The following is a 20,147-nucleotide window of genomic DNA, read 5'->3' as shown; positions in this document are numbered from 1 at the left end:
TCTGAATATCTATTCACGGTGAATGTCAAAGAATTACAGTAGAATTTTCAATAACGGTGCCATTATCTTTTTTTTTTTTAATTTCTTGACGCAGTGACACATCGATACCAAATGTCGCATCATCAGGAGTATCAGACAGACGCGTCCTCCGGCAGCGGCCAGCAGCAGCACACGATTCTCGGCGGTCACATCGATCACGGTATGAGCGCCGAGGACGATCAGCAGCAAACGCTCCAGCTGGAAAAATATTTCAAGTATTCCCATCCGAGCGTAGGACACTCGAGCCTGTCCTCGCAGAGTATGTTGGATAGCAACCATAACTACGCCAGCGATCTGCGCTACTACGGGACACCGCCGCAATCTCAGCTGGATATGTCGAATTCTCAGTGCATCGTCGACGATCAGCAGGGCAACAAAGACGCTCGTTGTCCTAACGTCGCGATCGGTCATACCATGGAACAATATCACCCGGGATTGGAGGTGTCCAAGTACACGGATCACTCAGTGACGCAGCAACATCAGCAATCGCAGCCACAACAGCAGCAGAGTATGGAACACGTGCCCAAGGCTGACGACGATTTCAGTGTTATACTTGCGGACGTGCGCAAGACTTGCTACAGTAGTTAGTGTTTCTCCTTCTAGTGCACAGACCGATCCACAGGTTTCGGGTTGGACTGACGTGCGAATTTCAGAGACTCTTCTTTCGTTCACGCGGTCGGGAAGAACAGAACGCTTATGTGCACATTTGACGTCATCACGTGGCTGGTGCTACTCGATATATATCAAAGCATTTTTATCTCGTGATAAAAGGGTGCGTCTTTCTCGTTAACTTCGGAAACAATATTTCAGCTCCAAGTTTTCACACGAGCAAAAGATATTATTTGCCACTCGATTCGTTCAATTTCCAGCACGGAAAATATTTAATTACAATTTTTATCTTTCGGAACTCTATCTATGAGTATCCCCTGTGTATAAGCACGATCTCTTATGGATTTCAGTACAACTGAAATTGCATTCATGCGAGTCAGTGACGTACAATTGTCGCCTGTCAACAAGTTGCGGTAAACGAAATTCCGATAAAAATATGACGAATATAATTATACGATACAAACAATGATAAACTGCCTGATACGATCAAGAATGTCATCGCATTTTATTATAATGAATATCATTTTATTGAAATTTTTCACAAGATAATAAATTTGGATCTCTACAATCTTATATGAACACTTTAGGACCTCAGAAAACGTAATGATAGGCGGCTAATGGTGCACGGCTAGTGTAGCATTAAAATTGCAGAGTGAATTGTATACTCACATAGATGTCACATTAGTTTCATTATCAAAGGTAATACAGTAGCAGAGATATGATAACGATAGCGAGAGATATTAAATTTACGTTATTAGAAATGTTTTAGAAAACTTTCACATGTCGAGAAATGTTTTGCATCGGTAAGTTTTCTCGTATTTACTCTGAGATAGCAGCATTTACTTTAGGTGCTATGTCACTGTGAGCTTTATCCAAAAGCTCGTTTTTAAACGATGATTTACATAAACCAATGTATGTTTTTGTTGTAAATAAATTTTCTTTTTCTTGCTCATCAGAGTGACATTTCTAGCAACTTGTGCAAACTGCACATTAAGTTTTGTAGAAATGCGAGTGGTGCAACATGGCTTCGATGTGTATAGAGATGTGTAAAGAATTATGGATAAAACTAAATTATTATTATTTTGCTATTATTATATTGCCTGTTAATTAACATTATTAGATATTAATATTATTAATGTATCGTACTTAATAGAATCAATTATGAACAAATATTTATCTGCATATATTCTTCAAAGGATATCCTTCCACAAGAAATATGTTCTTAATGCATCTCGTGTGGTGCATATCGTTTATTTTATTATATATGTAACGCACACATGCGTATGGTAGGTACACACAATATATGTATGAGAGAGAGACACACATACATATATATAAATTATATTGTAAAATATTACGTGTTATCCATATATACTCACATTCTTCATTCAAAATAAATTTCTCATTGAGAAATTTGGTATACGATAAAATCATACAACTTTCCGAAAAAAGTTGATGTCTCCCGCGAAATGACATATCACGCAAATATATTTTTAATCACGCATGTGTATTAAAAAACGATCTTTCAGGATTACCGCTCCTCGTCATTAAAACACACACATGTATGTATATTAATTCTTTTTATTAAATATATATAAAAAATATGTGTATAAGATACAACATTATGTGTAAAGCTGAAATCATACATAGTGTAGTGATACCCATAAATTACATCAAAGGGGGTTGATACAATGGTTAAATATTGACAAATATTTCTCATTTTCCATTATACAATTATATGACACCTTCTTGCGTCAGGTCTCAGATAGCTATAGGTAAAGTTTTTTACCAAATAAATATAATATATTTATTAAACAACAGGCACATGAAGAAAACAAGTATTAAATAAATTATAAATATTTCACAATATCTCTTCTATAATAGGATATTTATAAATATCCCTCTCTCGTCATCTCTCTAGAAATTGTTATTGCACATGTCGCCCTTTCTAATATCCGTCGCAAAGCCATTTATTGTAACTAAAATGATCGATGCTAAAGTCGATGCCAAAGTAAGACTTCGAAATTAATCTCCAAGTCTCTCTGCTGAATTTATATACATATTTCTATATAAATAGCGTATTATTTATGAATTTATTCTGTCACATTTTATGTATTAATCCCCAGTGATTTACACGTAAATGTAATCGAGTTGTGCGACGTTTATGATTTGCTTTACCGTTACAGTATGTATAAACAAGGCTGACGTCGCTCGGTACAATTTATATCAATCGTTTACAGCAGAACCGGGATTTTTACTGAGACAAAAGATTTAAAAAAAATTGAGAGTAAATATATTTAGAATATAACTTCAAGAGTAAAAATATATAAGATTTTCTGTCGACTTGTGCGTGTTAGGAAAAAAATCAAGGCGGCAAGTGATTTTGTCATATTTTAGTTGAGTGAAAAGGAACATTGCTCTTGTCGCAGAATTTATATACGTGCTTTAAATGCTGTGCTTAATAATTAAGAAAAACCTTGAGATCGATTAGCAGTAAATTTAATCGTTAGAATAATTTCAGTTGCTCAATCCCGGCTCTGTTCCGCATCGTGAATGCCTCGATTTATCACTATTTCTGCGTTCGTAGCAATCGACTGCTAAAAGGACACGACAATAGGTAGCGAGGTCTATTTAGAGAATCGCGCCAAGTACATTCTCCTCGGCACGCATTAACACGCTGCATTGTACATCTTCTATTCGCAGTATAGGTAGTGGTTCCTGACTAAAAACGACAAATATTGCTAGATGTTTATCGTAATTGTTTCGCGAACGTCGGATTACAAGCGTAAGTATACGTATGTATTCCCTTCGAACGAAGTACAATGTATATGTGAGGGATTTTAGAGAGCAATGGCTTAACCATTATATACGTTAAATGGACAGATTTTGCAGTCTTATTCACAATGATCCGCTAGGTATACCCTCTCATTGAAACGTGCAAAGACATTCGTTATAAATTGCGGATACTTAATGTATCAATATAAATTGATATCTAATAATCTTATAAAGTCTCGCACGGTACTGCAAATCTTACATAAACTGTACAATTTTCTGCTATTAACACGAATTTATAGATCATCGATATCTATCGTTATATTTGTGTCTTTGCATATATGTGTCCGCATTATGTACAATTACAACATATAATGTATACACATACAATGTGTATAAATGGCAGCTTTACAAATCACGTATAAAACTCTCTAACGTACATTGTTACGTAATACACAATTAGCTTGACGTTTTTGTTTGAGAAATAAAATAGAACATTTCTGTCATTTCTTTTGAATGGATTATTTGTAACATATAGCCAGTACGAAAAAGTATTAGATATAATAGGTAATATAAAAATTATCGGGTATACTGGAATGATTTCACTTGTAAATGTAAATAATATAACGACTGGGAATGTTAGATAAATTTAATGGAAGTAAAAGTATCTCTCTGCGAATAGTATTCCTGGAACACATGCAATTGCTGATCACAACGAACAATGTTCTTCTATCTGTATACGGACAGTTTTGCGTTTCTTTAAATTTTTTTTATGGCAGAAAATTGAATTCTACAAAAGTAGAATTAACAACAATATTTGTAATAAAATATGTCAAAACATTGTATTACGAATCTTGGAATGTACGGAAATAAAATGCTGATGTAAATTAGACGTAAAAGAAGTTACAAATGTTACAAATATCCATTCAGTAAAATCTACATAATTACGTATAGCGATAGTGAATTTCCGTAGACGAGAATTAAATAAAAATTCTCTTTGTTCATCACTTAACATAAACCCTTTTAAAATGTAACCCACTTATCGTTATAAAATTTTTTAAAGACCTTTAAAGACCTCCCCAGCATAAATCTAATATACAATCTTGCAAAAATATTCTTGCTCGATTTGCTTTGGCTTTAATCACGATATAATCTAGAGTAAAATATATAAAACAAAAAAATTTTACATTTAAATCAATTCACGAAAGAGAATTGTCAATAAATAAATGTTTAGTTCATATTTACTAAAAAAGCATTAAATTATCTTTTATATGTATATATACATAAATTCAAATTAATAAAAAAGTATTAAAAGTTTCAGTTTTTTTTTTTTTAAGTCTGATTCACATTTTAACTACTTAGAGTAATTAAAACAATTTTTCTGAGATATTTAATTTGTTTCTAGCTTCTCATTTCTTTCTATTGCACAGCAACGTGCTTATAGTCAAAATTTTAATCTATAACGTCCTTATATGTCATTCATCCCATAAACAGTTCTGTTTCATTTTAGAATAATATGAGAATATAAAACACTTCTTACAGGTTTTTATGCCACATCGATAGCTGCTCGCTACCTTCTTGCCATCTGACTTTCCTTTGCAAAACTTCAGACCACACGGATACCAGCCGATGCATAATTCGAGGGAGCACGTGCAAGGTGCCCAGAGGTTTGATGTGTCAGCACATTTAGAGACCAGCAGTGACCTTGTGTCATTCATGCCCGATTGTGGCACATTGGTAAAGTTATACACAGCTGCCATGAGTAACTCTTCCGAGGAACCTAGGAATGTCATAAAAATTGATATCTACACATATACTACACATATGTACGAGACACTGATCGCCCCACATTTTATTACGGATAAGTACCTGGTCTTTGAATCCACTGTTTTATATCGTCATTTCTAGTGTAAGTCGATCCAGCTGCTTCCGCGCAGAGCGTAGTAACGTGCTTCGAGATTTCTTTGGACTGAGAAACGTCCAGAAACAAGTCCATCGTATAATTGACATGACCCCTATCCTCCTCCGCCACGCGCACGGTACCCGGATTCTTCTGGCGTAGCTTGGACATCGCGTCGGACGATATAAAATCTACTTTGTAAAAATGATTCACGAAACACATAACTTGATACTGATTTTGCCCGCGTTCCTCCTCGCCGAGTACCAGAGCTTTTATAACTTGAACTTCCTGTGAAAAACCATAATTGTTTGTATAGGAATAAATCACGAAGATCCTTCTCTTCTTTCTCGCAGGTTCTTTAAAATGTAAAAATAATTATACGTTTTTGAAATCGATGAGTTGCGTGACCAGGGTGCCATCGGAACGTTGGAATTCGAGAGTAATCAGATCTTCCGTAACGTTAGACGAGATTGTTTCTAGAAGAATATCACCGCCCTACAAGTAAAAACAAATTTCTCATTAGTAATATTAATAATAGGGAAAATTATCCTCAAGCTCTACTTATTCGCTAATAATATTCAACATTTGCGTTAAATTACGTTTGAGGTTAACTCAGGGGAAATGTCTTTATAATCTTTTTTTTTTTTTTATAATTTTGTACAAATTATGAATTATGAATATAAAAGTGGAGCTGCTGAATGGAGAGCGTAAGAGACATTCACTCACCTGATTTTTGACGTTTATGAGCAAGTGTGTAGTGCATACATCGTAAAAACACTGCAACACGACGCAGATCGCGAGAAACTCGTTGAGCATCCTCATTGTCGCATTGTTAAATCACTGTCGACGCTCGGCTCGCCTCCTCGTCCGGGCCGACGGCGACGAGCCGGAAAATTCGCGTAGAAAAAAAAACAGAGATTACTCCATCGAGTATTATAACCTAATGCGTCAAGCGCTGCTCCGCTCCTTTTTTTCCCCTCCCGCCCTCTCACTCTCTCTCTCTCTCTCTCTCTCTCTCTCTCTCTCTCTCTCTCTCTCTCTCTCTCTCTCTCTCTCACTCTCTCTCTCTCTCTCTACCCCTTCGACCGCCTACATTTCTGTCCACCATGTTTTCGATCCAGTATGGCCAATTCTACGTTGAAAGAAAAATTCACTGGTCACCTTTTAAAAAAAGTTGGCCCGAAATTCAAATCTCGCTTAGCGAAGAAGTTGAACGTTAGATTACAGACGGCAAACGATTTATCTGAGCGCACAGGGAGCAGGAATTTGAGATTTCAAATCGCGAAAATCAAGACAATCTCGAAAATTAATAAAGTATCGGGAGAATGGGCAAAAGAAGGGGTTGCAATTTAAAATTCTAAAAATTTTCCAAGCTTTTAAGAATCGCGAGTTCGGAATCTTAAATCATAAAAAATCAAAAGTTTTGCAAATCGACAATAAGGTATATATATACTTGATATATAAATATCCTTGATGTAGAGAAAGAAGAAAATGGGTAAAAATATAGAATGAAATCCGCGAGCACATTTGCGAAAAATAAAAAACGTACATTTAAAAAATGTGTATATGTATATCTTTGTTCGTGTTGATATTTAAGTTTACAATTACGTTCGTCGTTTATTCTTATTAATCTTTATACTATTTCGAGCGCTGCACGAAGCGGATACTCCATCGTCCTCGCTTAATCGCGCGGTCGACGATATTTCCCTCGAGGATTTGCTGATTACGGTGCCTTCTCTGAAAGTAAAGCGTGATAATATTAAAAATGACGAACAAACGTACGCGCAGAGGTAAAACTTCATGACTCATGACTCACGAAAATTGCAGTTGCAAAGCCGATAAAATCGACGGTGCCTCCGGCAGCCGCACAGGCTTCAGGTCATATATCTTTAAATGGGCATAAACGGGAATCTGCAAGTAGGAGAATGTAATTATCGATGATATAGTTGTCGACAGTCAATGGCAAAACTACCAAAATGCATGCCGTTGAATCTTACGTGCAGCAGAGATATATCCAGGATGGTTGACGGTATGCAACTTGTTGGTAAATCAAGAAGTTGATAATGGCAACCAAGTATCGGGGATTGCAATTTTTTACCGTGAACTAAATCAAATTCATCGAGCTCCTCTCTCGATTCTGAATGACTTGCGAAGGAATTAGCATCTCGAATCTCCGCTTCTTCTTCCCCGTTCGAAATATCTACAATAGCGATACTTATAAAATACTCGCAAAGCGACACGTATGACGATGACTAAAATTTTCGAAAGTGAAGTCGTTGGCTTACCAAAATGTGCCATAATACAAATCACTGTTCTACCGAAATGTTAAAAATTGTACTTTTAGTATACTTCCAACAACTATATTGTGTTTTACACGACCTGATGCGAGACCTGCCTGAACTTGCGACATATGAGACCCAATTGTTTGGTCGATAATGCTCTTATTCCCAACGTACATATGTCAAATTTATTATATTCTACGTAAAAATAAAGAATTCGAAAATTTTTAATAATATTCCACAAGATCGAATTATTTGAAATTAAATCGAAATATTTTTCGATTTCTTAGGAATCTTAATTATTTTCTTTTGTGGAGATATTATCGTCGCATGTTACAATTTATCATATCAAAAGTATTGAGCTATTAAAAAACGCGAAAAGATGATAGTGTTATTTCATGCAAAAATATCTCTTTATTTGAAAATGGCACGCAAGAATTCTCAGCGTGTCAATTCTCAACTTTTTTCGCTTTGACGTCATCAAACAAAAAATTATAGAAGTGCAATGCGGCGAGTACTTATAGTTTGCTATCAAAGAATCTTAATTTTATACAACTTTTTCTATATTGCGTACTTAAAATAAAAATAAGGATTGTCGATACTTTTCGTATATGTTAGGGAAGCTGGTGATAAATGACAACTTGCAAAATAGGTTATATATCTCATAAAACTGAAAAGACTTTATTATATCAATATCAATTAAAAATCAACAACTTTGTTAGATTTAATCATAACGTTTATATATTTATTAAGATGAAAATATACAGAAATGTTTCTCTTTTCTTTTTTAAAGATGCGACCGACGTATCTGCGTACAGCTTCGAAGCAACAGCGGTACCTAATTCTTTCGGCGCGGTGGTTAACAGTTAACGTGATACACCGAACATACGTCTGTCGTCTATGCTGTTTATATATCTCATAGATTGCCTTTACGTATCTTCTTAAGCATATCTGATGAATTGGCGATGATAGAAGACATCGGTGTAGACATCAGGCACACCCTGAGCGCAAGGCAGAACCCAGGAAGTAATACCGATCTGTACACCGTTGCTGATGAGCGGCCCACCGCTGTCACCCTGGAAATGCAGACAATTTTCATAAAGTTTTCGTTTAACTATAATATCAAGTCTTTTCCAACTGATCGATCAATCGTACGTCTCTTTCAGGGATCCTATATATTCCCACATATTCAACAATGTATGTTACTTACCTGGCAAGCACCAATTCCAAAGCGATTGAGCGTGCACAAGTGGCTGCCGGTCAAGGGCATACCACGGTGATATTGCTGACATTGGTTCTGCGAGACCACGGCTTGGTTCATCTTGAGAAGACTGCGCGCGAGTGATCCACCCGTAGTGGTTCTACCCCATCCGGATAGGGTTGCTGTCTGTCCAGCGCGAGGCTTAGAGGTAGTCAGATCGATCGCGGATTGGTATTGGTCGTATTTAATCGGCGATCTGAGCTGAAATGAACGAATGACAGAACAGATGACTGATACAGGCGATTTTAAATAAAAGACGTTAAAAGAAATTAGAAAAAAATTATAAGCTGACGTTTTTGAAATTGCAGAGGCAAATCACAGTGGCGAACTATCCGAACGTCGACCTACCGTGATCACCGCAACGTCATTCCTCCAAGCATCTTCCCTTCTGCCGGAATATTGCGGATGTACGGCAACTTTCGACACAGTATGGAGCTTTCCTCCATTGATTTGGATGGTGCCAGTGGCAATCCTCAAGTTGTTGTAGGGCGGATATACGATGCCGTCCACGCAATGTGCAGCAGTCAGGATCTTGGTCGGGGCGATGATAGAGCCGCCGCAAATGTGATTGCCATTGACCCTCAGGGAAGCTTGGTGTGGGAATTCGCCTGGTGCGGCAGGCGTACCGCCGACGATCTGTTCGGGATCGTCAGCGAACGTCTCTGTAAATCGATGATATATATATGCTAACAATAAATATGCATTTCTCGCGGAACGAACGACGGTATATATGATGACTGATGAGCAAGATGTTCATCGGAGGCGAAAAATAACGAGAGAATATTTTGTCATTGTACAATATTGTATTTTACTTACGTTGCGCCAGAACGCCGACCACCAAGAAAATAAAAGGTAGCATGATCGATAATTATCTCAGGTCAAAAATGAAACTGAGAGTAAGGACAATAATTTATATACTTTCTTTTTATAGCGCATTCATATCTGCAACCCGATCTCGGCGAACAGCTGGCCACATTTTTTGCAGTAAATAAACGCGATGACACACCCCGCATTTCAATGAGAAAAATACAACAAAATCAAATATTGCACACTTAGTTACGCGGTATCAGTTAAATGGAGAAGAACGATAAAACGTGCAAATAATGAAACATGAGGCGTATCTCTTCATTATTATTGTATTAGAGCTGATCGTTCATTCAAGCGAAATAACGTAAGATATCGAAAAGCAAATAGAAAATTTTATTTTGCTTGACATTCAAGTTAATTAAATAGAAATTCTTAGTGGTACAGTCTAACATTTTTTATTTTATACTAGAAACTATATTTCTATGATTATGAGAAAAATTAGAGATTACTTATTCCTACTGTCTAATATATATTATACAGAAATGTAAATCGCGTCATTTTTTAATACGTTAAATGCAAAAGGAACTCAAGATAATATAGAGAATAAAATTGTATACTTTCAACATGTACTAAATATATAATCTATCTTACAATTTACAATGTTGCAAATATTGAACAATAAGTATACGATTTAATTTTTATCTTACTCTTAGAATTGTTTTCTTTTAATGTGCACGAGAAATACATTTGTAAAATATCTCTGATACATAGAATGGTTTTAGAACTCTTATTCAGCTATTATTTCTCTAGACATCCAGAGAATATTAAATTAAGATGCTCTGAAGATGATATCCGTTATGGATGTTCTTTCGATTTTCTAACTATCTGATGGGTATTGCAATTGTACGTTGCAGTTTATCGCATAAAAAATATTAAGCCATAAAGAAATTCAAGAGAAATTCAGATAACACACAATTTAAGGTAAAGACGAAACTCTGAATTAAACATTTTGTGTTATCTTTATTATCAATATCTGCTGATGATTTGTTAAGCTGTGTATGTATCATACATGTATGTATGCAATTTTGGAATCAGCGAAGCACAAGTTATTAGCTAACACGTGCAATTCATATATGCTTGAACGAACAATTGGATAAATAAAATTCGAGTCATGAAAATCTCATTAAAAAAGAGAAAAAGATCTCGTTTAAAAAAAAAAAACAATATTTTTTTCCCTCGATTATCATTAAATAAACGAGTTCTTGAAATTAAGTAATTACTTTTCGATACATCTCACTTAGCAAACTTATATAAAACCACGGCTGTGTAAATATAAATATCTTTATTTTCGAAGAATCTGAAAGTATCGAAAACAATAAGAAATAAATACTTCGCGAAATGAAAAAAAAAAAATACGCGATGACTTTTCTAAACATAACATCAACGTATAAACCTATCGCATTTAATATTATAAGGGTTGAAGGCGTTAACGCTCCTAACCTAAAAGGAGCAAATCCGAAAAAAATACCTAAATGAATATAATTCTTATTCACCGCTTTTCTATCATATCCTTGATCAATATACGGCAATGTATCAACAATCACTTCTCCTGCCATAATGTATTAAGTGTGTGCTCCCCGTTTAACAGACGTCGTATAAGCAATAAAAGTTGATCAACTATAATACAATCGATTATTCTTTTGGATTGTAAAAATCTTAAACAATTAAAACATTTTAAATTTTTAATAAAACATTTTATTTTATTCCCTTTACTAATTTAACAAATTAACTAATAAACTAAATACATCTCACATTAATTATGTTAACTATAATTAATTATTAATTATAGTTATTTTATATATTGCAATACAATTATTTTAAAAATATATAATGTTTTTATATAAAATTAAACATTACATATGTGCAAAAATTGAGAAAGAGAATTTGAAGATCCTCATTATATGTTTTAAAATGCAATTATAATTAAATCTTTAAATTTATCATGATTAAAAATTCAATTGCTTTATAGTTTGAAATGTGTCATTTTGGCTAAAAATTTCTAATTTTAAATAATCTCTGTAGATATATTATAGTCTATTTCTTTTGAAGATGCGTGTAAACCGGAGCAATCTGAACAACTTTCGGACATGAAATGTTCCAATCAGTGAAGGCCGTATATGTATGTACGTTGTTTCTCGCAAGTTGCGCGTTTTTCGGTCGACAGTTACTAGACAATCGATAGCTAGCCGATCGATCAAAGAATGCGTATGTGTGCACGCACACACGTCGCGATACTCGCGAGTCGCGCGGTGTTCATAGCTGTCAGCTGTCATCGCTGTCGTTTGCAACACGAGTTGCAGGAGCTGTCAAAATGTTCGGTGAGTATACGGCAATTTACGCAGCTAAAATCTTTCTTATTTTCGAAAGACGCTGGTCGAATCTTTTATCGGACAGCGCGTCACGTCGACGCGCATTTATTCTTATTTCCTTTTTTTTTTTATCAGGCTGTTGCTGGTGTTGCGCTGCGTTACGTCCGAGGTACAAGCGGCTCGTCGACAATATCTTTCCGGTTAATCCGCAGGTGAGATCTCCGGGTCTTCTTCTCCTTTTTTTCCCGTTCTTCTCGTCTCGTGTACAGTTCGTTTCTTGTCCGGGATGTTTTATAGTTTTCCTTCGCGAGTAAATCAATACCGAAACGCTGTCCTTGACACCGAGTGGGAGACCAAAATGATTATTCTATTTATGGTTGAACCTGTGATATTTGCGGCGAATGTGAGAAATCGAATTGACGCGTGTCCCGCACGCGACGATCAGTATTAACGCGCTTCTCCGTTCTCCAGGATGGCTTGATCAAGAACAATATGGAAAAACTGACATTCTATTCATTGAGCAGTCCTGAGAAGTTAGACAGGATCGGGGAATATTTGTTTCAACGAGCTTCCAGGGATATTTACAGGTGACGTAGAAAAGTGTGATATAATAACGTCTTTCGTTAGCGTAATATACATAAATGGTTACGTTGTAATGCCGGTTATATAAATAATTATATGTGCTGCTGCGTACATAAGAACTAGATAAATTAATCCTAATGACTGCTGCAAACATGACTGGCAATTATTCGGTACATCTATGCGTTGCATCTATAGTCTATACATGTAACGAGAATCCTGCCTGATAAGGAATTGTGTCCCTGATAGGAGACGAAATGGCTTTGTCATTATCGCCATGGAAGCAATGGACCAGCTCCTGGTAGCTTGTCACGCGCAAACTTTGAATCTGTTTGTCGAGAGCTTCTTGAAAATGGTACAAAAATTGCTGGAGTCCACGGATCCTCAGTTACAGATTCTCGCAACACAGTCTGTAAGTGATAATCGTTATTGGTAGATTATAGACATTAAGCGTTGCCGATTCTATCTGATTCGACGTATCGACTTTCAGTTTGTCAGATTTGCCAATATCGAGGAAGACACGCCCTCGTATCACACCCGTTACGATTTCTTCGTGTCGAAATATTCGGCAATGTGCCATTCCAATAACGACGATCCCACTACGCGCAAGCAAATTAGGCTTGCTGGAATTCAAGGACTGCAGGTACGCATTCGTAAACCTGCATGCGCATATGCAAATGTATATATTCAAATATATCTTTTGATATATAGGGCGTTGTGAGAAAAACTCTTTCCGACGACTTGGTGGAGAATATTTGGGAGCCTGTACATATGGACAAGATTGTACCATCGTTGCTGTACAATATGCAAAATTCAAGGTAATTTGAAAGAAACGAATTATGTTATGAATTGTTGAATGATATGAATTGACGAGTGAGTTATTAAACGCGCACGTTGACGAATTTCTATCTTTAGATACGCCGATAAGGAAGACGCAACACCAGACAGCCCAACAGAGGAACGATCAGATCCACCGCAATTTGCGGAAACTTGCATGCGAGAATTGATCGGACGCGCATCGTTTGGTCATATTAGATGCGTTATAAGACCTGTATTGAGGTATGGAGCGGACTCCCTCAGAAATTAATATATATATGCGAGGAATATTTTAATAATTATTATCTATGTTATAGGCATCTGGACAATCACCAGTTATGGGTCCCGAACTACTTCGCAATTCATACTTTCAGAATAATTATGTTCTCCATTCAGGTACTTAACGATATAAATCAAGTAATATTTGACACATTGGATAATTAATAATATTACCTTGACGTATATTTTAGTCGCAATATTCCTACACTGTAGTGGAAGCTTTAATGACGCATCTTGACGATCACTCAAAGTCGTCCCCTAAGATTCGCACTAGTATTGCGGATACTTTGTCTAAGATTATATCAATTGCTGCAGGTGAAAGTGTTGGTAAGTGGGTATAGGAAAGTTAAATGAATTCGGTAGAAATTCTATTGTCCGATTAATGTAGATTTATATATACCGTTTTTATAACCGATAATTATTAGCGTACAGCGAAAATTGAATCCTGCTGTCGCTAAGCTCTTTTTAATGATATATGTTCTTTTTCTAGGACCATCTGTATTAGAGATTATAAATTCCTTATTGTCTCACCTACGAGTTAGTGTAACGAGGAACCAATCGTCAAGTAGTGACGAGCAATTATATCAAGAAGCTCTTATCAACGCCCTTGGAGAGTTCGCGAATCATCTTCCAGATTACCAGAAAATTGAGATTATGATGTTCATTATGAGTAAAGTTCCATACAGTCAGCCAGATCGTATCGTATCGGTCGGCAAAGGAGACGTATTGCTCCAGAGCATACTTTTAAAGTCGCTGTTGAAGGTAAATTATCTATTATTGCATAAAATTATATAAACGTAAGCTATAAGTTTTATTACACGGGTATTTTATTTATGTACAGGTTGGCACCAAATATCAAACTATCCATTTGAACACAACATTCCCGCCTAGTTTCTTGGAGCCATTACTGAGAATGTCACTGGCAGCAGACGCTGAAATGAGGCTTCTTGTACAGAAAATATTCCACACTTTAATTGATAGACGGCGAAATATTACAATACTCGCTAAACCAACGTAAGTTTATCTCTGAACGACAAATCTTATCAACAAACGTTGATCTATTTATATACCGTTGGTTTTTTTTTTCCCAACTCTGGGAATAACTTTTCTTTCTTTCAGTGTGAACGTAGCGGAGCTCGGTCTTGCTATTGAAAAGGCATCCAGACCTGATGTAATCTTTATTCGGAAGCACGGTCCTGAAATCTACTTAGCATTGTACGAATCATTAGAGCTATCTAGTAACACAGTAGAAAATGTGGAATCTATTTATACCACCTTGGCGTTACTTGCCATTGAATTGGCTTCCGAGGAAACGGTGTTGGAGTTACTGAGATTGGTGTTGAGCTTGCAAGACTTGGCGCTAACAAGTGCTCAAATTAGTCTTCCACTTAAATTCAATTTACACGCAATAGTTATCAGCCTACTAATCTTAATATCGTACGTCTGCAATATCACCGCTCTTATGGATTATGCGAAGAAGGTAGGTAATTTCGAATTGTCAATCTCCAGCAATTTATTTTATATCAAAGTTACGATGGACTGCTAAAAATAAAATACACAATTAATCGAATAAATGCGTTTTAAGGTGGTGGAAGCGCGTCGAAATGATAATCCGCATTTACTACCGGATTTGAAATCTCAATACGATACCGGTCTAACATCCAGATTAGCGCCAGCTCTTTTGGTTGATCAAACTGTTGTCAGCGAATGCCTAAAGGGAGCCGGCCTTGATAGTGGGAAATTACAACAAGGTTCAGGTTACAGCGGCAATTCTTTACAACACAGGTAATTGTCTACTAAGTGTAGTGATCGATAGTCAGCCGTCAAGCCGTCAAACATTAGAAAATGTCGTTTTATATTTTATACGTATCTAAATTTTATAATATAAAATTATATTTTCTTTGCTAGGCATTCATGGGTTGATAATACTGGGCGGAATTCGCTAGCCGACATTAATTCTGGAGGTCCCGAATTGGATAGCGGAGGTTCATCACCTGGTGTGCAAAAGGTGTGACTTACATTTACTTTAATTTACACTGAATTAGAAGGGATCTACGATTATTTATTACGACTATTATCATTTTTCTAATTTTGTGGATTATTATTGCCCAATTTTAATTCTTATTTTTTTTATATGTGATTAATTTCTTGCAGAAATTACCTGGAGAAGAATTAACGTTTGAGAGCATGAAAAGAATTTTGACGGAGAATAATAATAATGAAATAGTGGAAGAAGAGAAGCGAATGCAGCTTTCTCAGTTCTTTAGAAACGCGCCATTCCAGGATTTAGTGTCAAAAACACAACCGAAGGTTCATTAACTGGCATATATATTATTGACAATTATCGTAGCTAGTGCAGATTTTTAATCTTTCCTTTTCTGTTCGCAGCACGATGTTCTACAGAGCAAATTGTCAGAGATATTTAATACGCTGTCTGTTGATCCGCGCAACGCAGTTCCTACGACCGGACCACAGACAGATACTAAACCAAGTCAAACCCCAGCTTATGAAATTCATTTCCCCGAGCTGTTTGTATATTAAACTGCTAGTATTCTTGTAGCATTAACATTAACGTAGTGTCGCATTATACTAAGTCCCCTACGCGTTACAAATATGAATAGTAGCTTCTATATTTTAAAGATTGAGTTATGTACATAATAGAGAAACCATTTTTATACGTTTCATATTGTTAGATATATATTTTTCTTGAGGTTGATAAGTTGTTCGTACTTATTTACTTTTAACGTGGAGTAGATATCAAATGACATGTGAACTGCAATGAAAACGGTTAATTAGTACTTTTATAAAATCATCAATGGTTTTATATATCAAATGATATGTAAAGATACATGAATTTCTTATATACACAGGATTCTATAGAAGCGTTCAAGATTTTATAACGTTACCGAATTAACTGTTTTCATCGATATAGGCTGACTCTGACTAATACGTCGATATCTCAGGGTGAATTTAGAGCACAAAACGAACAAAAAAATTTTACCCGAGTATCGACATGAGAAAGTCACTCTATATATAAATCAGGTTTCAGCAAGAATTAAGACTAAATAATCTGGATGTATACGTTTCGGCAGTAGGCCAGTTAAATGTGCACTGTTATTTAATCCTACCTCTTGTTAATGTAAAGTTAAAAATTGTATTTTCTGTGTATATCTCTTTATGTATATTCTAGATCGGAAAAAAGAATTTTCTCTCACGGCAGTGATTGAAAAATGTTGCACAATGTATATTTATAAATATAGAAAATGGTTCGAAATATTTTGTAAATAAATATTAAAACGCATGTTAACCTGGAAAAAGATTTATTATATAGCGCAATGCTCTTATCCTTCTTACATTTATCTCCAGTTCATATAATCACATGTGAGAAAGAAGATTTATACATTTCTTTTAGGGAGCAGAGCAACTTTTTTATTGTACTTTGTTCTACGTAGCGTTTTACATCACCAATTGTTCTTTCCTTTATTGAATCTTTGTACAAAATACTCGAAGGATCACCAAATACGTATGTAAATGGAATGAACACAGGTTACATATTTCGCAGAGATATATCTGGAGGGTCCCTTTATTCAACCGCTCATCACAGGAACACGGTTAGTCGGTCACAAATCAAGTACACAAATTAAGTAGCATCTCTTGGAGAGCAGGTAATCAAACTACACATTAATATACCTTACAGTTCTAACTATGCGACGATGTTCGAATATTACTGATCGGCAATTTATACATTGTACAAATTGCACGTCGTTTCTACGCGAGATCGGAGAGACGTTCTCAACGTTTTATATATTACTTCGCGAAGATCGCAAATATGGCTTTTAATGTACGAGCGATTGAATTAAGGCATCAGAGTAGGATGTGCCATTCGTGCGACGACTACTTAACATAATTTGATGCGTTTCTGTTTTTTTTTTCTTTTTTTTTTCTCTTTTCGTATTGAAATGCGTTTGGTCAAGTTTGGTACACTCTAAGAGGTATTTCAAGGCTCCACCTTCAGCAGCTCCACATCGAAGATGAGAACGGAATTTGGTGGGATAGTGTGTCTCTGTCAAGGCTAATATAAATTTAGCGCCTGTCTTGTTTTCATTAAATAGAATAATTGTACTAAATAATTAGCGTTTGATCTATATTCTACGTTATATCGTTTAGCATTAAAGGATATATTCCAGGATGACCTCGGCTACCGTAAGCGAAGTCTGAAGAGCAGGTTAACCTGGCCCGCTGGCCGACGCACATTTGCGCGACTCCTTGGTCCCAGCCTTTAATTACTTCGCCCTTTCCGATTTTGAACTTGAACGGTATGCCGCGGTCCCTGCTGGAGTCAAATTTTTTCCCATTGGAGAGGGTACCTGTAAACACGTCAACAAAACTAATTATATTTTTACACAATCTTACAATTATTATCTACAGAACTCTCGATATTATAATGACTTCGTATAGCGACAGTTTTCTAATTTCTCTTTCTTGGCTGTTCCTTCGTGTGTTCCTCCCCTATTATATAAATATAATTCAAAGTATCAATCCTATCGTGTTATGCGATAAAATATTCACCTGTATAATGCACGACCACTGTCTGCCCGGCCTTTGGGTAGGTCTGACCTGCACATATAAAAATATTCGTGAAACAATATCGGGTGACGAAACCGAGCACGGCATCGCCATTTAAAATTGGTAACGGTGCGCAAATAAGGTAAAGTCGTGTCGTCGTTCAGGACCTCTCATTTTATTTTCAATAGGGAACAACGCGGCATCGGCCAACGCTCGTTGCTCGATCGCGGCATTTCAGGCCACAAGCAGAGGCGTGAGAGTTAATTTAACGAGACGCTAAAATTTCGGAGCATCGAACATGCGGCATGGCGCGAGCGCGCGCGTGAGAAAGAGAGAGACAGAGAGGGAAAGAGGGAAAGAGAGAGAGATTAAAGCAAAATGGGAGAGAAGAGGTTCTCCCGAAGGGAGCGAGACCGACGAGATTCGGCGAGAGTCCCTAGAAAAATAAAACCTGTAATAATTACCGTCTCCAGGACTCAAAACTTCGACATCCACGCCCATGGCTACGTGCTCCTCTTTCTCGGCGTCGAAAGGCGGAAGGTTCTCCCCTCGGGATGGCGAGGTGTGCGCGCGAAGAAGATCGTCGAGGTCGGTTCACGTCGGAGGAGCCTGAGCCTGGTCGGGCGAAGCGAAACTCACCGTAGAAAGGAACTATTCGCGGCGCCTCGAGAAACGACACCGCTCCACTATACGCCGTTCAATGAATACAGGCTGAGCGCACGAAATCACCTAGAGTACCGTCCGACGCGCAGGAATATGTATTATGTATTACGCCGAACGCCGAATATGTAGGCCGGAAGGTGACGTGGTTCGCCATTCGGTGTAAATTCTTGTCCAGAAAAATAAGCGAACGCGCGTTCGAAAAGTAAGTTAAACCTTTTAATTTTTATATCTTCATCTTTTCATCTTTTTCTAATTTTATTTTTGGAACTTAAATTTATATTTTTAGAATCAGAAAAAGATAAAAAGAGTAAATTAAACCGAGATTAAAGTTAATCTACATTTTGGTAGAGATGGAGATAAGATATTTCTACGACGGTTTTGTTGTCTCGCGAAGAGCTATAATTATTTAGTTTAATTTATTAATTTGAATTTATAGTCTTTGCGTAATAATCATATATATTATACGTTTTCGGACCGTTTGGAAATGTGGAACGTTCACTATCTAATAGGAGCTAGGATCTGTTTCCTAGAGACTGAAAAATGAAAATTAGAGTCTCCAGATTCTTATGCATATATACGCTTTCCCGTTGGACATCTAAATCGCATAGAAAGTGAAATCTTTATTAGAAAAAGAAAACATGCTTATATATATAGATATCATTGTCTTCTCTTTCTTTGAAACTATATAATACGTATATACAGGGACCGTGATTCAGATGTACTTGTGATAAAAACATTATTTCTTTTTAACATTTGTCCACGCGCGCCGCTTATTAAGGATTTTAATTTTCGGAATTTCAGCTCGATTAACTTTCTCATCGGAATATACCTGCCCCGATAAGTTCGATCTTTTGAAAATTTCGACAGATCCATATTTCCAATCTTCGTTATTTCGTATCGAGATAATAACACTTCGATGACTCCCTCAAGTTCTCAATTATCTTTCGCGCACTCGAACCAGAATAAGGATCGATCTCGATTAAAGAAATAATAAAACGATAAAACGTGACGTATGCGAAATCGTATCGTGTATCACACACGAGGAGGCCGCGATAATCCATCTACTTAGCGATAGATAAATCAATCGTTATCTGACAAAAGTATTAATCATCGTCATCATAGTCACACACATAAATACGCACACAGATGCTTTGATAAAAATCGTGTGATATTATTTAACATTGTCTGAGATCTTCAATTATCGCAAT

General features: G+C 36.4%; 6 protein-coding genes and 1 long non-coding RNA gene across 16 annotated transcripts in view; 3 read left to right on the top strand and 4 right to left on the bottom strand.

Moving 5' to 3' along the window:
- Nucleotides 1-1,820, top strand: part of LOC143894136 (uncharacterized) — a 44,017-nt gene extending 42,197 nt beyond the window's left edge. For all 7 annotated transcript variants that reach the window (XM_077400234.1, XM_077400235.1, XM_077400232.1 and 4 more), the window contains one exon: nucleotides 95-1,820. In XM_077400234.1, coding sequence (XP_077256360.1) covers nucleotides 95-627 — 533 coding nt within the window. In that variant the 3' untranslated portion in view covers nucleotides 628-1,820. The remainder of the gene's footprint in view (nucleotides 1-94) is intronic.
- Nucleotides 1,821-2,209: 389 nt separating this feature from the next.
- Nucleotides 2,210-6,314, bottom strand: Oaf (BRICHOS-like domain-containing protein out at first). Its single transcript, XM_077400244.1, has 4 exons — nucleotides 6,047-6,314; nucleotides 5,702-5,815; nucleotides 5,290-5,608; nucleotides 2,210-5,200 (listed from the first exon to the last, which is right to left on the bottom strand). Exons 1-4 carry the CDS (start codon nucleotides 6,140-6,142, stop codon nucleotides 4,896-4,898), a joined length of 834 nt encoding a protein of 277 aa, XP_077256370.1. The 5' UTR covers nucleotides 6,143-6,314; the 3' UTR covers nucleotides 2,210-4,895.
- Nucleotides 6,315-6,884: 570 nt separating this feature from the next.
- LOC143894143 (uncharacterized) lies at nucleotides 6,885-7,728 on the bottom strand. Its single transcript, XM_077400247.1, has 4 exons — nucleotides 7,606-7,728; nucleotides 7,318-7,520; nucleotides 7,137-7,231; nucleotides 6,885-7,057 (listed from the first exon to the last, which is right to left on the bottom strand). Exons 1-4 carry the CDS (start codon nucleotides 7,616-7,618, stop codon nucleotides 6,925-6,927), a joined length of 444 nt encoding a protein of 147 aa, XP_077256373.1. The 5' UTR covers nucleotides 7,619-7,728; the 3' UTR covers nucleotides 6,885-6,924.
- On the top strand, nucleotides 7,049-10,898 carry LOC143894146 (uncharacterized). Of its 4 annotated transcripts, XR_013256004.1 has the most exons (5): nucleotides 7,049-7,063; nucleotides 7,148-7,349; nucleotides 8,393-9,008; nucleotides 9,169-9,712; nucleotides 9,792-10,898. It is a non-coding gene; the product is annotated as an uncharacterized LOC143894146 (long non-coding RNA). The 4 variants fall into 4 exon arrangements; XR_013256005.1 differs by lacking the exons at nucleotides 7,049-7,063; nucleotides 7,148-7,349 and adding an exon at nucleotides 7,755-7,772; XR_013256003.1 differs by lacking the exons at nucleotides 7,049-7,063; nucleotides 7,148-7,349 and adding an exon at nucleotides 7,815-8,113.
- Nucleotides 8,262-9,819, bottom strand: LOC143894141 (chymotrypsin-1). The gene is made up of 4 exons (XM_077400245.1): nucleotides 9,677-9,819; nucleotides 9,209-9,522; nucleotides 8,810-9,061; nucleotides 8,262-8,675 (listed from the first exon to the last, which is right to left on the bottom strand). Exons 1-4 carry the CDS (start codon nucleotides 9,717-9,719, stop codon nucleotides 8,541-8,543), a joined length of 744 nt encoding a protein of 247 aa, XP_077256371.1. The 5' UTR covers nucleotides 9,720-9,819; the 3' UTR covers nucleotides 8,262-8,540.
- A 997-nt stretch (nucleotides 10,899-11,895) lies between the features above and the next one.
- On the top strand, nucleotides 11,896-17,027 carry Stma (Protein EFR3 homolog stmA). The gene is made up of 16 exons (XM_077399929.1): nucleotides 11,896-12,045; nucleotides 12,172-12,248; nucleotides 12,508-12,623; nucleotides 12,865-13,027; nucleotides 13,106-13,258; nucleotides 13,327-13,433; nucleotides 13,531-13,674; nucleotides 13,749-13,827; nucleotides 13,902-14,037; nucleotides 14,201-14,472; nucleotides 14,552-14,724; nucleotides 14,830-15,190; nucleotides 15,296-15,495; nucleotides 15,619-15,718; nucleotides 15,865-16,020; nucleotides 16,099-17,027. The coding sequence occupies exons 1-16, from the start codon at nucleotides 12,039-12,041 to the stop codon at nucleotides 16,249-16,251; spliced, it is 2,397 nt and encodes a 798-aa protein (XP_077256055.1). The 5' UTR covers nucleotides 11,896-12,038; the 3' UTR covers nucleotides 16,252-17,027.
- A 629-nt stretch (nucleotides 17,028-17,656) lies between these two features.
- Nucleotides 17,657-19,040, bottom strand: Fkbp12 (peptidyl-prolyl cis-trans isomerase Fkbp12). Its single transcript, XM_077399944.1, has 4 exons — nucleotides 18,741-19,040; nucleotides 18,280-18,327; nucleotides 17,891-18,077; nucleotides 17,657-17,765 (listed from the first exon to the last, which is right to left on the bottom strand). Exons 1-4 carry the CDS (start codon nucleotides 18,775-18,777, stop codon nucleotides 17,708-17,710), a joined length of 330 nt encoding a protein of 109 aa, XP_077256070.1. The 5' UTR covers nucleotides 18,778-19,040; the 3' UTR covers nucleotides 17,657-17,707.
- Between the last annotated feature and the right edge of the window lie 1,107 nt (nucleotides 19,041-20,147).

Source organism: Temnothorax americanus, unplaced genomic scaffold, assembly GCF_048541705.1.
Source record: "Temnothorax americanus isolate GAGA-0224 unplaced genomic scaffold, ASM4854170v1 Scaffold13, whole genome shotgun sequence".
In the NCBI taxonomy this organism is placed as follows: domain Eukaryota; kingdom Metazoa; phylum Arthropoda; class Insecta; order Hymenoptera; family Formicidae; genus Temnothorax; species Temnothorax americanus.
This window is presented reverse-complemented; position numbering and strand designations above follow the sequence as displayed.